This window comes from Galeopterus variegatus, unplaced genomic scaffold, assembly GCF_000696425.1.
Source record: "Galeopterus variegatus unplaced genomic scaffold, G_variegatus-3.0.2 Scaffold2236, whole genome shotgun sequence".
NCBI lineage: Eukaryota > Metazoa > Chordata > Mammalia > Dermoptera > Cynocephalidae > Galeopterus > Galeopterus variegatus.
In genome coordinates, this window is record NW_007728347.1 from 114,674 (window position 1) to 129,210 (window position 14,537).

The following is a 14,537-nucleotide window of genomic DNA, read 5'->3' on the forward strand; positions in this document are numbered from 1 at the left end:
GGGGGGGGAGGGGTCGCGTCCAGCGCCCCCCTCTGGTGGGAAAACAAACTCCTCCCCCTGGGACCAGATCACGTGAAGAGGGCTGAGCCCGGCGCCCTCCCTCTGACCCCACAATGACCCCACAATCTTTTCACTTCACTAAACTCTAGGGGGTTCCCAAACAGAGCCCTGGGGCGTGGCCATCAGCGATCCCCATTTCCTGGACCTCGGTCTTGTGAAACCTTCTTTTGGGAACCTCGGGGGATCCCGAGGCGACCCAGGAATAAGGAAATCCCTCCTGGGGACGCAGGATGGAGATCCGAGCTCTTTAAGAGTTGAGAAATGGGCCTGAGAGAGATAAGTGAACCTCACCCAGGATCTAGGGGAAGGTGAAGCAAGTAGAGGGAGACCTAAAAGTTTGTGGGGAATGAGAGGAAGGGGTTTAGTACAGTGGGAAGCAGCTTGGTTTAGTGGGAAGAAGGCTTGACTACTCGACGAAATATTAGGTCACCATTCATTACAAATTAACTAGTCGACTTCATAATAACATGAACATCTGATTAAGTGCAAACAAAAATAAATGCCAGTTGAGTTTGTGTTTGAATTACAATTATGTAAAAAAAATATTTATGCTTACTTTCGGCAAAAACAAACAAAACTGAGGGCCGGCCCAGTGGTGCACTCGGTAGAGTACGGCGCTTGGGAGCGCGGCGGCGCTCCCACCGAGGGTTCAGATCCCATATGCAGACCGGTCCACTCACTGGTTGAGCGCGGTGCGGGCGCGACACCGAGGGTTGCGATCCCGTTGCTAGTCCCGGTCCGGGCGCTACACCGAGGGTTGCAATCCCATTACCGGTCACAAAAAAAGACAAAAAGGAAAAAAAAAAAAAAAAAAACTGAGCAAAAATAAGTTTGACCATGGGAGAGATTGGGTTCTGAGAGGATTTATTCTTTTTAGTTTTTGCAATCTACGTTTAATGAATAGTTGATTTTTGTTTGATTAAAAAATTATTGGCTGGGTGGGGAAAAGGTACTGGCTAGTCTCTGCTCCCTACTGTGTAGGTGTCTGATCTTAATAAAGTCATTTTGCCACTTTAGTCTTTGGTTTCTACTACCGCAAAATAAGGCGCTTGAACCAGCTGAAGGAGTGGGAGTAAAATGTAGATAGAAGAGCTCTCCGAACATTTTGTGAAGTGAAAAAATAAGCCAATATGTTAGTACTATTCCTGACAGTCTCCCTCTCTCTCAATTTGACCAAGAAGGAAGTTCTGTGGTCACTCAGTGAATTCGTTTTAGAGCTAACTGGCATTCCGGTTTCTAGTTCATCCCTTAGCTCACTAAACTGGCATTAAAATTGCCAAGATAGAGACCCTCTGACCATCCAGGTACAGTCTAGGATAGCCAGTTTCTCCCTGATCAAAATATATACTCAGAGAGCTGGTTTTCGTACAAAGTTGAAAGAGCAGGCACAGGTAGATGTAACTGAAAAATTTTTAAAAAAAGGTTTTTTGGCTATCAGCCATTAACATAGTGACGTGTCCGTTTAAAAAACAGGATGTTCTGATTGGTGGAACACAGGTGATTTCCTGGTTTGGTGTTGCAGTCGCAGAAGAGAGGCTCATATCTTTGCTGTATCCTATTCCAGAGCTTTTACTCCGAGCAATCTTCATTTCTTTGGTCATACATCTTGACGGTAGGAAGCTCCATAGACACAGTTTGACGGGAATATTAGTGATAAGTAATACAGTTTTTACATATAGGACACTAAAATAACAAAAAGTAACCTAATTTCTCCAAAATTCTATATTATTCTCTGGAATGTGGGTAATTCCCTATTTAAGTTATTTATATTAAGTAAACCCAGGCTCTTATCCTTGTAACTGGCTCAATAAATAGTCTTTGAATGAAACTTCACAAAGATATCCCATACTGGGAGATTTTGCTTGCTAATTCTTTTGCTCCCCTTTCCTTGCCTGTACTCTTGTCTAGTTTGTCTATATGATAGCTATCTATTTTCAGTCTATCATCTGAAAGTCCTTCATTTTCTTTCACTGAGTTTTTTATTTCTACCAAATTTTAAGAACTGATAAAATAAAGGAGTTTTTTTTTTTTTTTAAAGGTATTTGGAATATTTGGGGACTGAAAAGTTAAACTTCATCTGTTTTGTCCACTTCTACCCTTTCCCTGGATTACTATTGAATTCCTTTATTCTGTTTAGATTGAATATTTGTGATGGCAGAGCTCAAGCTACTCTGTTGGAAGGAAAACAACTATAAAACCCTGTCAGACGGGTTATTCTTCTCCCTACGCAGGCAGGAGTTTCAAACCAGTTCTCTGTGTTGCCTAGTTCCTCATTTCTAGACCTGTAGTACAGGAAAGGGAGACTTAGAAAACTGTCTCTACTCTTTTTGAGATTAGGGATCAAACCAGAGAGAAGCGCTGGTAACTTGGAAAACCATGTGTGTCATAACAAAAGAAATAGGTGGCTTTTTTTTATACTGTTATGTCTTCTTGCTTGTATGCTTCAGCATGTAAAGGTGTCATTTTAGGAAAGGAACTTCATCTTTGGGTGCCAATGGCTGAAACGACAACTAATCCCTAGTATACATTGAAATTATAGAAATATTTCGTGGATTTAGCTTTCCTTAGAAATGTGTTAGTGCCTGGTATTAGATTATTTTTCAAAAAGCTTTTCTAAATGTCCAAATGTAGAAATACACAACTTTCAAGTTTCTGTTTTATATTCTCTGAACAATTCTGTCTTCATTTCCATATGCTTTTAATGTTGTGATCTTCCCAAATTCCAAAGAAGATTTGCCTTTTTTTTGTTGTTGTTGTTGTTGTCTTTTTCCGTGTCCGGCAACGGATCGCAACCCTCAGTGTTGCCCCCGCACCAGACCGGGGACCGGCAACGGGATTGCAACCCTCGGTGTTGCTCCCGCGCCTCGCTCAGCCAGTGAGCGGGAACCGGTCTGTATGTGGGATCCGAACCCTCCGGCGGGAGCGCCGCCGCCCTTCCCAAGCCGCGCACTAATCTAGTGCGCCACCGGGCCGGCCTCAAGATTTGCCTTTTAAATTCATTAATATTTCATATGGAACTCTTACAATTTCTCCGTAAGTGAGGAATACATCATTTGGGGAGGGGGATCTTCCTCTCTTGCCTACTTCCTCAGACACTTGCCAAAGATTTTCATTTTTGTCAGAGACTTCCTGCGGAACTCTCAAAGGCTGCAGTAAAAACACTGACGATTGGAATAAACTGAAGGAAACCTAACCCTTATTTGAATTGTAAGAATCATATCTGGGAAATTGGTCCCTAGAGAAGCAAGTGTATTCAGGCCATCATTAGGCGGCCACGAATTCTTTACATGGCTTGTGGAATGAATAAAGCGGGTACAGAAAAACTGGAGCCCCCCAATAAAACTGACAACTTTCTTTTTCTCTGGGAAGCTTGCTCAGCAAGGTGATTTGTGAGCTGCTGTGTCTTGTGGTGAAACAATGTTCAGCTCTACCTTCAAAGCTGATCGCCTTCGGGTTAACCTGCAACTGGTTATCAATCGCCTAAAACTCCTGGAAAAAAAGAAAAGTAAGTAAATACACCAAGCAGCATGGCAAGCTGCCTCTCAGATCACTGCGCAATCCCCATGGTGATATTTCTCCTAAGACCTCACTTAGCAATTTCAGTATTGCTTCTGACTTGTGGGAATGCGGTAATGATTATTATGGAGATCAATTCCTTTAGAATGTTTCCAAAGACTGTTCTATATCTTGACTTTATCAATGTCGGTATCCTGATTGTGATATTCTACTACAGTTTTGGGGAACACTGCGTAAGGGGTACTCTAGATCTCTCTATATTATTTCTTACAACATGTAGACTGCATGTGAATCTACGATTATCTCAAAATAAAAAGTTTAATTTTTTTTAAAAAAGTTCTAAAGGTTTAAAATGTAAAACAACGTCCAGATTACTGGACTTCTCTACATCAAGGCAGAGAACTTTATCTAGTCAGTCTTTTCCAATGTGCAATTGCCATTAAGCTTGAGCCCTCTGGGCAAATTTTTCTGGAAGGTCTTTACCTTTTTTCTTCTGTCAAGTGATAGCTCAAGCCGTATTACACCCATGTTCAGGGGAGTGCTCACAAGTGTTGTCTTAAGTCTGACTTCTCTTTTCCTTTTTTCTTTCTTTTTTAATCGGGGAGCAGTCCAGGCCAAAAATGGTTCAGAATGCTCCCTGACTTATTTTCTGTTGCCTTTTGCTCTTTCCTCATTCTGCTGGGTCATGTGAGCCATTAACCCCTCAATAAACTGAAAAACTGATGGTCTCTGATTATCAGGAAAGTTCAGGTGAAATAAACATTGCACATAAATGTATTTTTTTTTTAGTGCTCAGTAAATAGTCCTATTGAATTACCATAATCTGTTGGTAGGGAGGCAGCTGTTAATCAAACTTCCAAATTGATTTTTGGGCATTCTTTAGCCAAATCTTGCAGATGTTTGGGCATTATGTATTTAGATAATAGGGGCCTAAGGAAAGTACCCAAAACAAATTTAGGCAAATCCAGTGGTGCCCATTATTGTTACCATGAAAAATGAGGATGGCATTGATGTTGTACACAGCACTTGTAAATTTTAAACTGTATGACCACATGTTCTTTTATTTGATACTGACGATCCAGTGATACATATTATTATCCAGATAAATATTATTCTCTTTTACAAACAAAGTTTAAACATGGAGTCCCTGAGTGACTTGAGATTAATAAAACAAATTAGCCCTGCCTTATCTAAATTTATTCCTTTTTAAAAGGAGACAATGTCACCTACTGAAAAAGAAAAAAGAAAAAGAAAAAAGACGGCCAGCCACACACACACACACACAAAAGAAAAGAAAAAAATAAATAAATAAATAAATAAAAGGAGATAATAATCTTGACTTTCTATCACTCGGGGGTTCTATTTGTATCACAAACTATTACCTGGGCTCACAATAAATGTTTGCTGATATTGGTATTGGTGTAAAACAAGCAGTTCAGCATTTATCTGAAACAATTCCAGTACTACCATGATGTTTTTTCCCAGACATGTCTAGAGTAAAGGACATTTTCCCAGATTGGACATGGCTACACTCCCTTCCAAGTACTGATCTTTGTGTTTCTCAGATTCAAATGCAATCTCATGTCAATATGTTTTGTAGCAACAGAGTAACTGCTATTTATGATTAGAACATTACCTGTAGGGTATGGTAGACAGACAGAGTATATTTGTATAATTTCGAGGCTCTGAAGTATTCCTCGTTTGTGAAAAGACACAAAAGATTCCCCAGGCTCAGTCGTCAGTTGGTAAAACAACATAGTAAGACTTTACTTGTTCCATTGGATTGCCCTGGGGCAGGTTACATTTGTCACCTCTCCAACATGACTCTACTGGTTCATTCTATGACATAATGTGGTAAAAAGGCATAGGAATTTGCAGCCTGATGATTTGGTCTTGAGCTTCAACTCAACCAATTACTCCAAGTCATGTGATCATGGGCAAGCTGTTTAACTCCTCAAAGTATTCAATCCTCTTAGCTGTAAAATGGAGATAACATACAAATCTCACACAGGTGTTAACAGGAATCAAATAAAACTGTATATATGAAAACATTTTTTAAAATTCAAAGCCCTACATGCACTGTCCTTTTAAAAATAACTAATCTTTTTATTACAAAAGTAATAAATATTCCTAATGAACATTTTAGAAAACAAAGGTAAGCTGAAAGAATAAAATAAAGATTACCTGTCGGGCCGGCCTGTGGCTCACTCGGTAGAGTGCGGTGCTGATAACACCAAGGCCACGGGTTCGGATCCCATATAGGGATGGCCGGTTCGCTCACTGGGTGAGCGTGGTGCTGACAACACCAAGTCGAGGGTTAAGATCCCCTTACCGGTCATCTTTTAAAAAAAAAAAAAAAAAAAAAAAAAAAAAAGATTACCTGTCAATCTTTAATAGGTGTCAGAATCCACCAGACTTCTTACAACACAGATTGCTGGACTCTTCTTCCAGAGTTTCTGATTCAGTGTTCTGGGGTGGGGCCCAAGAATTCATGTTTCTAACAAGTTCCTGGGAGATAATAATGCTGCTGATCTGGGGGATGACAATTTGAGAGCCACTGACCTAATGTGAAACACTCAACTTTATGCATATACAGTATTTTTTTTTTTTTCTCTTTTTCCGTGTCCGGCAATGGATCGCAACCCTCAGTGTCGCCCCCGTACCGGACCGGGACCGGCAACGGGATCGCAGCCCTCGGTGTTGCTCCCGCGCCTCGCTCAGCCAGTGAGCGGGAACCGGTCTGTATGTGGGATCCAAACCCTCGGCGGGAGCGCCGCCGCACTTCCCAAGCGGCGCACTGTAGCAGTGCGCCACCGGGCCGGCCCCATATACAGTATATTTTAAGTGTGTGTGTTGTTCGTTTGGTTTATAAAACCATTGTTTCACATTATTGTGTAACCTGCTTTTTTATTCAACAACCCCCTCTTTGCACATTCATTTTTCTCTGTGTGCTTTGTGCTATAGCTGAGCAGGCCCAGAAAGCAAGAAAGGAGGTTGCAGACTATCTGGCTGCTGGGAAGGATGAGCGAGCTCGGATCTATGTGGAGCACGTTATCCAGGAAGACTACCTCGTGGAGGCCATGGAGATTTTGGAGCTGTACTGTGACCTACTGCTGTCTCGGTTTAGCTTGATTCAGTCCACAAAGTGAGTGCATCATTTTGCATACTCAAAGAAGTGACAAGGCATCTCTCCCACCTGGTGAGCCAGCGGGGGTGGGATCTAACTTGTTGGGAATATTAAGGAACACTGTCTCTAACTTTTATAGGAAGAACTACCCCTTCTTGAAGAGAATATGTCAGTCCAAGGAGGCATTTTTTAGGAAAATTAAATAGTTGTGTTTTTTCCCCTGAGCCGTAAGGATATAGTATAAACTTATAATAGAAAAATTGGAAAATACAGGCCAAAAAAAAAAAAATCCATTATCACCAAATTTGGAGATAAGAATTTTGGTATATTTCCTTTCAGTCTCTCTCTCTCTGTACATGTATATGTATATGTTTATGTGTATGTATATGTATGTAACTGTGTGTGTGTATACATGTATACCTGTACATATTGGTTTATATTCCAGTTGCAGTTTTTAAAAAAAATTATTTATTTTTGTTTTATGAACTTTGTCCATTGGCTACCTTTGAAGTATTTTATATTTGCACACAAATTATGCCACACTGTTCAGCACCACCAAAGTACAATTTTTGAATCTTTCACTGAAAATGAAAAACACTTCTGTCACCTGTTCCCAGTAAAAAAAAAAACTGATGTCTACAGATTGGCTGATTTAGTCAGATAGGAACTGAAGTTTGAAAAATGGTCTTTGCTAGTTTTGAATTCATCAGATAAAGACCATTCGAGGAGTATGGTAGGACCATAGAAAAAGCAAGAAGGCCAAGCAGAAGGACTACCACAAATAACTGATAAAAGCTCCAGAGAATCTTGCTAATGAATGTACCAGTGTTTTGAGGCAAACAAAGTTTATGCACATCAATTAGTTTTGTATCCTTCCATTAACTGATATCAAAGTTCTTCATTAAAAGGCCTGTGGGCAAATAGGAGGGAGGTAAAGGAGCTTCTTTGATTACTTTGATTTTCTCCCTAAGCTCCTGCATCTATTGCAGGAATATGATGGGTTCTGACAGGCCTTTGAATGCCTCAGTAATGTTAAAGGCCATTCGTTGCTACTGCGAGACGGTGTTGAGTTTGTTGACCTCTGGGGCACAGGCTTGCCTAACCGCAAGGTTCGTGGTTTCAAAGTCAGACAGGATTTTATTCTTCTTTTGAGCCAATGTGTGTTGTAACTTCTCAAAAGAACTCCTTCACTTTATCTGAATCTTTAGTCATTAACTGTAGGGATTTCCTGTTGTAGTTTCCAAGGTATCCATGCTGGAAAGGGCATCTTCCCAAAGCCAGGTTTCAAAGTCCTGGAAGAAGGACTCAAAGACATCCCTTCCTGAGCATAGGAATCTTTGATAGATCATAATTATATTTTGCTGTTGTTGTTTTTGCAGCTGGCCCGTATGGGTATCTGAACCCTTGACCTTGGTATTACAAGGCTGTGCTCTAACCACCTGAGCTAACCAGCCAGCCTGATAGATCATAAGACATGCTTCTTGTGGTCACCACAAATAGCACGAATCCCACAAATCAGCTGCCTATCAGTCAGGCAGAAACTGTTGAGAGGCTGCCCCAAGTGTCCTTTGCACACTGGCATTTTGGAAGAGATCTTGATCTTCTTGTATTTTCCCACAACACCCTTCAGGCAGTAATCAACCTGCAGGCTACTGACTCCAGTAGCTGAAGTTTCCTTACAGCACCTGGGGCACTTACTTGAGTGGAGAAGGTCTCCACAATGAATTCCGCACATTCCCCACTAAGATACCTTCTAAGCATTTTTTTGGCAGAAGTTGTTCAAGCAAGGCAAAACTGGAGGATTGTTAAACCTATTGTAATAAATTAGGCATAGTGAGATCTTCTTACAGCAGCTACATCACATACTTTGTCCCCTGCCAGCAGGTGTATTCAGTAGGGTTACTATCTACCAGAGCAAAGCAATCAGATTTATCTCCAAATATGGAGATAAGAATTATGATATCTTTCCTTTCAGTCTGTATATGTATATCTATATGTAACTGTGTGTATACACATATATTTACATGTAGGCTTATATTCCAATTTTAGTTTTTAAAAAATTTTACTTAACTTTTTATTGTGAACAATGTCCATGAGCTACCTTTGAAGTAGGGAAAAGAGGGAAACATAAAGCTCTGAGTTACATAATTTTGTCCATTCCTTAGGGAACTAGATTCTGGTCTGGCTGAATCCATGTCTACACTAATCTGGGCAGCTCCTCGATTGCAGTCACAGGTGCCTGAGTTGAAAATAGTAAGTTCAACCAGTTTTAACTGCCTTGTCGTGATTGTATGTGAGGGTGTTGCTAGTGTTACCTGTTTGGAATTGTAGTATTATTTAAGGAACACTTTCTAATATTAAGGGATAACCAAAAAAGTACTTTCTTTTCTTATTTTTTAAGTGAAAAATAAATACTTTTTTCATGACAATGGTAGAACAACAAAAGAATAAGCCTTAACTAAAACAAAATAAAACAAAACAAAACTCAAACTGGGTTTCTTTTGGAAAGAAGTGTCATAATTTATAAGGTGTTTAGAATTAGAGGTTTTAAATTTCACATTTATCAGATACTTAAAGACAAAGCAAGCATTTGTTTCGTTATTGTTATTTTGATGGTAAAACAACATAATTCCAATGAGGTAACATGAAAGCTATTTTTGCTTTCAGTTGTTCTTCATCTAAAGCAAATTTGCCATAACTTGATGAATTTTGCCTATCTTTCTTTCTTGATGATGATTTGTTGCAGGTATCTAATCAGCTATGTGCAAAATACAGCCAAGAATATGGTCAACTGTGTCGAACCAATGAGATTGGAACTGTCAGCTCTCGGGTAATACCATCTCCAGAGATACAACATTTTTCTAAACCAAGAAGTCTGGGAAAAGCTTAGAAAACTCAGAACATATAATTTTGCACAGACTGAAAGGTGTTTGAAACTGTTTTGCAGTGGAGGCCCAACAACTTGGATAAAGGTCTTGGACTAGAGAATGGAACTCAGATCTTTAAAAAAAAGATGAAGTCAGAAAAACTGAGCTGATTTCTTTTTTAAGAAAGCACACATTTTCCTAAATGTGACTTGCCTAGTAATATGAAGGAAGCTAATGAAACTTAGAAGTTTCAGCATTTTGGGGCCGGCCCAGTGGCGCACTGCTACAGTGCGCCGCTTGGGAGTGCGGTGGCCCTCCCGCCGAGGGTTCGGATCCCACATACAGACTGGCCGCTCACTGGCTGAGCGAGGTGCGGGCGCAACACCGAGGGTTGCGATCCCGTTGCCGGTCCCGGCCCGGTACGGGGGCGACACTGAGGGTTGCGATCCGTTGCCTGTCACGAAAAAAGACGAAAAGGAAAAAAAAAAAAAAAAAAAGAAGAAGTTTCAGCATTTGAACATATGGCATCATGACCACACATGTATAATTCAGGACTGACATTCAGCTGGAACACAGAGATCTGGCTGCAGCAGTTGTTTTAGGCTGGTGGACATTCTTGTCATTCAGGGTGTCCATTCAGACTGGTTAGTGTCATGCTCTACAGCTTATTAAATATGTTGACTATCACCCCTGATGTAATTAAAGCACATCACAAAATCAGAGTTTTTGATTCAAAACATTTTTTCTTATGATTATTTCTTATGTTTTCTTATATTATTTCTTATTCCACTTGGTTTGAAGTTCCTTCACTCTAGGATAAGGTTGTCTCATGATACACAAGCAGGACCCCTCCTTCTTGTTAAATTATACAATTTTTTTTTTCTTTTTGTCTTTTTTCGTGACCGGCAACGGATTGCAACCCTCAGTGTCGCACCCGTACCGGACCGGGACCGGCAACGGGATCGCAACCCTCGGTGTCGCGCCCGCACCTCGCTCAGCCAGTGAGCGGCCGGTCTGTATGTGGGATCTGAACCCTCGGCGGGAGCGCTGCCGCGCTCCCAAGCGGCGCACTGTAGCAGTGCGCCACCGGGCCGGCCCCTAAATTATACAATTTAAAAAAAATTATACATTTCAGGGCTGGTCAGTTAACTCAGTGGTTAGACTGCGTGCTAATAACACCAAGGTCCAGGGTTAGATCCCTGGACTGGCCAGCCACCCACAAAAAAAAAAAAAAAATCCTAAACAACAAAGAATAGAATAAAGATGAAGAACAATGATTCAGAGTTGAAAGACCACCTAAACTGTTTTTGTTTCTTGTTTTGCAAGTATGTATGTGACCAAATCTGTTGTGTTCTTTATTTTACAGCTAATGTGTAAATTGAATGTGAACACTCTACCCCAGGTTCTAGTGGAACAATACCTTACAGAAATTGCTAAGAACTATGATGTGCCCTATAAATCTAAGGCAACCGTTATGGTGAGTACTTCCAAGAAGAAAGAATTGACTCAAAGCTGCGATTTCTGTCATGCACCAAAAATTTGTTCTACTTAGGGATGTGGCTTCTGGAATTGTGTAGCTGGAGTAGCTCTGGAATTCTGAAGCAGGTAAAATTTGTGTTGCTTCTCTGCCCACATACTTTTTCTAACAGACCTTTCTAAGTTGTTAGTGATAGAGTAGAAAACAAAGATGAAGGTACCTAAAGTGTTATATCCAGAAGAGGGTAAAACATTTTTAGTTCTTAAGATCTTGAATTTGTCTTGGCATTATTTTGCATTTTAATAAGAAACACTTGAAATAAAAGATACAAGATCAAAGGCACAAAGCAGTATCATTTATCTTGGTTAAGAGCATGGGTTCAGGGGTGAAACAACCCATATTCGGATCCTAGCTCCACCATTTATTAACTATGAGACCCCAGGCAAGTCTTAAAAACTCAGTTCTCTGGACCGTAAAAAGGGGGATAGAAATAATTCCTATGTCACAAGTTTGTTGAGATGATTAAAAGAGCTAATATGAATACGGAACATAAAAACAGTGACTGGCACATAACAAATGTAATCAAGTTTTGCTTTTTGTCATCATCATTATTATCACAGAGGGTGGATTAAGCCTCCAAAAGGGGGCCATGGACTGTCTTGGTGCAAGAGGGATTTCTAATGCCTCTCAAATAATTTCATGTGGGGAGCTACTTGTTGTAGTGATTGATTAGGCTATCTCTGGTGACTTCTTTATAGAAGATGGCCTCATTTTTGGGTGCCAACCTCCTGCTTAGTGCAAGTGTGAAGCGACAGGGAGTCTATTCCATCTTCTGTGTTCCCACTGCACTGCCTTCAAATTGCTGGTGCAGCACGTACCATATTGGATTATGGTCAAGGAGCACCTTTATCTTTTCTGATGCTTTGCACCTAGTGGTTTACTGATGGGCACTCTTTTACTCTTTTTTTTTTTCTCTTCCAAAGAATTAAATAGCTTGTTGAAAATGACACATTGTAAAAATTTAAGCAATACAGAAAGGGACTTCGAAGAAGTAAAAGCCACATGAAATGCCACTACATATGTGCCCAAGGGCTTAGTCTTTGGAAATCTTCTCATTCTTCCCACGTCTCTAGGCTCATGGTTTTCAATGCCATCTTTATGGTGGGGACTTCCATATGTATATCATTAGCTATATCACTAGGCTTATATAAACTCCAGGTTCATACATCCACCTTCCTTCTTGACATCTTCACTTGTATGTTTCAGAGGCATCTCAAACTTAACAAGTCCGAAAGCGCTCTCACTCCTTCCATAACCCTACTCTTCTACAGTTAATGGCAATTCTATGCTAGGGCAAAAATCTTGATATCTTCTTCCTTGACTCTTCCCTTTCTCTCAACTCCTACCACCCCACCCCCCGCCAACCAATCTTTCAGGAAATCCTGGTTATCTACCTTTTAAATATATCCAGAATTCTGCCACTTCTCGCCATCTCCACTGCCAGTACCCTGGTCTAACCAGCAGTCCTGTCTTGCCTGGATTATGGCAATAGCCTCTTAATTGGTTTTCCTGCTTCTATTCCTGCTCCCCCATTAAATGATGCTCAGTATGGTGTCAGAGATCATGTTAATATCTAAGTCAGATTGTGTCACTCCTCTGCTTTTAAAGCCCTCCAGTGGGTTTTTATTTCACTTAGAATAACAGGCTAAGTCTCTCCCATGCCTTAAGAGGCCACCCATACCACTCTCCTTTCATCTCTCTGACCTCATTCCCTCCACTCTCCCCTTGTTTACTCTGTCTCAGCCACACTGGCCTCCTAAGGTTTCTTCAAACACATAAGGCACATTCCCACCTCAGGACCTTTGTACTTCTTTCCAGTACTCTGTGTTCTCTAGATACCTGCTTTGACCCTTCTTTCAAGTCTGTGCTTAAATGTTCTCTGAAAGGCCCTTCCTAGCTGACTACCTTCTCCCTACTCTCTGCTCTGTATTTTCTCCTCTGTAACACTTTAACATACTGTATCACTTATTGATCTTGTTTATTATGTCTTCCCCACCAGAATGGCAGCTCCAGACTTTTGTGTGTTTTGTTCAATGTTGCATCCCAGTGCTCTTCCTGGCTTATAGTTGCTAACGTTCTATAAACTTTCTTGTAGTCATATCTATGCATATTTATGTATAATTGCTCTTAATTGGTGTACCATAGTACCTGACCTCAAAGGTACTCAAAACATAGTTATTGAAAGAGAGAAGGAGGAAGCATGTGGGCTAGAAAGCCTGAAGGTCACTTTTAACTGTCATTGACTAGCCTATAAGCTTCATGAGGGCAGGAGCCATGTCTCTTTGCTCGCCATTTCTTCTCCAGTGCATCCAAGAGTGTTTGGTATGTATTGAGTAAGCAATAAACAAATGTATAATAAATTGAGAACCAGATGGAATTCTTACCCTCTTGCCTTAGGCTGAAGTCCCAGCAGACCTGGTCAGTACCGGATTTACCGAGGATGTCAAGAAAGATGCCCTCGGCAGAGGAGGTGGTACTGTAGTGGGAACTGGTCATCCATGTGGGGCATCACCAGTATCTACACTAGGGCCCTTAACTGTGCCATCTGCAGTCCCTTGTTTCCCATCACTTCCTCCTGAAAGACAGGTCAGTATGAATGGGAGAACTGAATCTGGAATGGGACTACGGGTAGTGTCAGAATATATTTCTCATTGGGCGTTTCGAATAGTAAAATGATCTTTGTGAAGTTTTTAAGGCCAGGGGATATTTGCAGTCATTTAGCCGGTATTTGATGTGTTTATACACTGAACTCATGAAAAGAGAGGGCTATAGTCTGTCGTCAACCTCATAACAATACTATGGTATAGACTGCAAAGAACATTTTTATTAGCTGGACAAATTTGAAAGTCTTGGGCCGGCCCGTGGCTCACTCAGGAGAGTGTGGTGCTGAGAACACCAAGGCCATGGGTTCGGATCCCGTATAGGGATAGCCGGTTGGCTCACTGGGTGAACGTGGAGCTGACAACACCAAGTCAAGGGTTAAGAATCCCCTTACTGGTCATCTTTTAAAAGCAAAACAAAACAAAAACAAATTTGGAAGTCTTTATAGTGATTTAGACTCATGTTTCAGATTAGATGTTTTCAAATTATATATAGTACAAACAATTTGCTTTTATGTTAAACAATATAAAAACTCATAACATTGTATACATAAATTTGGAGAGGTCAAGTAGGTAAAAACTAAAGAGCTATAGGCATTAAATTTTTTTTTTTTTCCTTTTTTTGTCTTTTTTTTTTGTGACCGGCAACGGATCGCAACCCTCAGTGTCGCTCCCGTACCGGACCGGGACCAGCAACGGGATCGCAACCCTTGGTGTTGCGCCCGCACCTCGCTCAGCCAGTGAGCGGGAACCGGTCTGTATGTGGGATCCGAACCCTCGGCGGGATGTGCCCCCGCGCATCCTTACCTATGTACATGAACCAGCTCCAG

The 14,537-nt window shown here is 40.9% G+C and overlaps 1 protein-coding gene and 1 pseudogene across 1 annotated transcript; one reads left to right on the forward strand and one right to left on the reverse strand.

The window, feature by feature from the left end:
- The first annotated feature begins 1,637 nt into the window (after positions 1-1,637).
- Positions 1,638-13,783, forward strand: LOC103597214 (IST1 homolog). The gene is made up of 7 exons (XM_008581034.1): positions 1,638-1,672; positions 3,430-3,565; positions 6,541-6,721; positions 8,869-8,956; positions 9,450-9,533; positions 10,937-11,047; positions 13,505-13,783. Exons 2-7 carry the CDS (start codon positions 3,478-3,480, stop codon positions 13,781-13,783), a joined length of 831 nt encoding a protein of 276 aa, XP_008579256.1. The 5' UTR covers positions 1,638-1,672; positions 3,430-3,477.
- On the reverse strand, positions 7,203-8,861 carry LOC103597212 (annotated as a pseudogene).
- Positions 13,784-14,537: the final 754 nt, after the last annotated feature.

Bases quoted from the DNA above. Each gene is read 5' to 3' on its own strand.
- LOC103597214 (XM_008581034.1), top strand. From the start codon at position 3,478: ATGTTCAGCTCTACCTTCAAAGCTGATCGCCTTCGGGTTAACCTGCAA. The intron at 9,534-10,936 runs GTAATACCATCT...TTTATTTTACAG, and splicing joins TTGGAACTGTCAGCTCTCGG to CTAATGTGTAAATTGAATGT. The intron at 11,048-13,504 runs GTGAGTACTTCC...CTCTTGCCTTAG, and splicing joins AATCTAAGGCAACCGTTATG to GCTGAAGTCCCAGCAGACCT.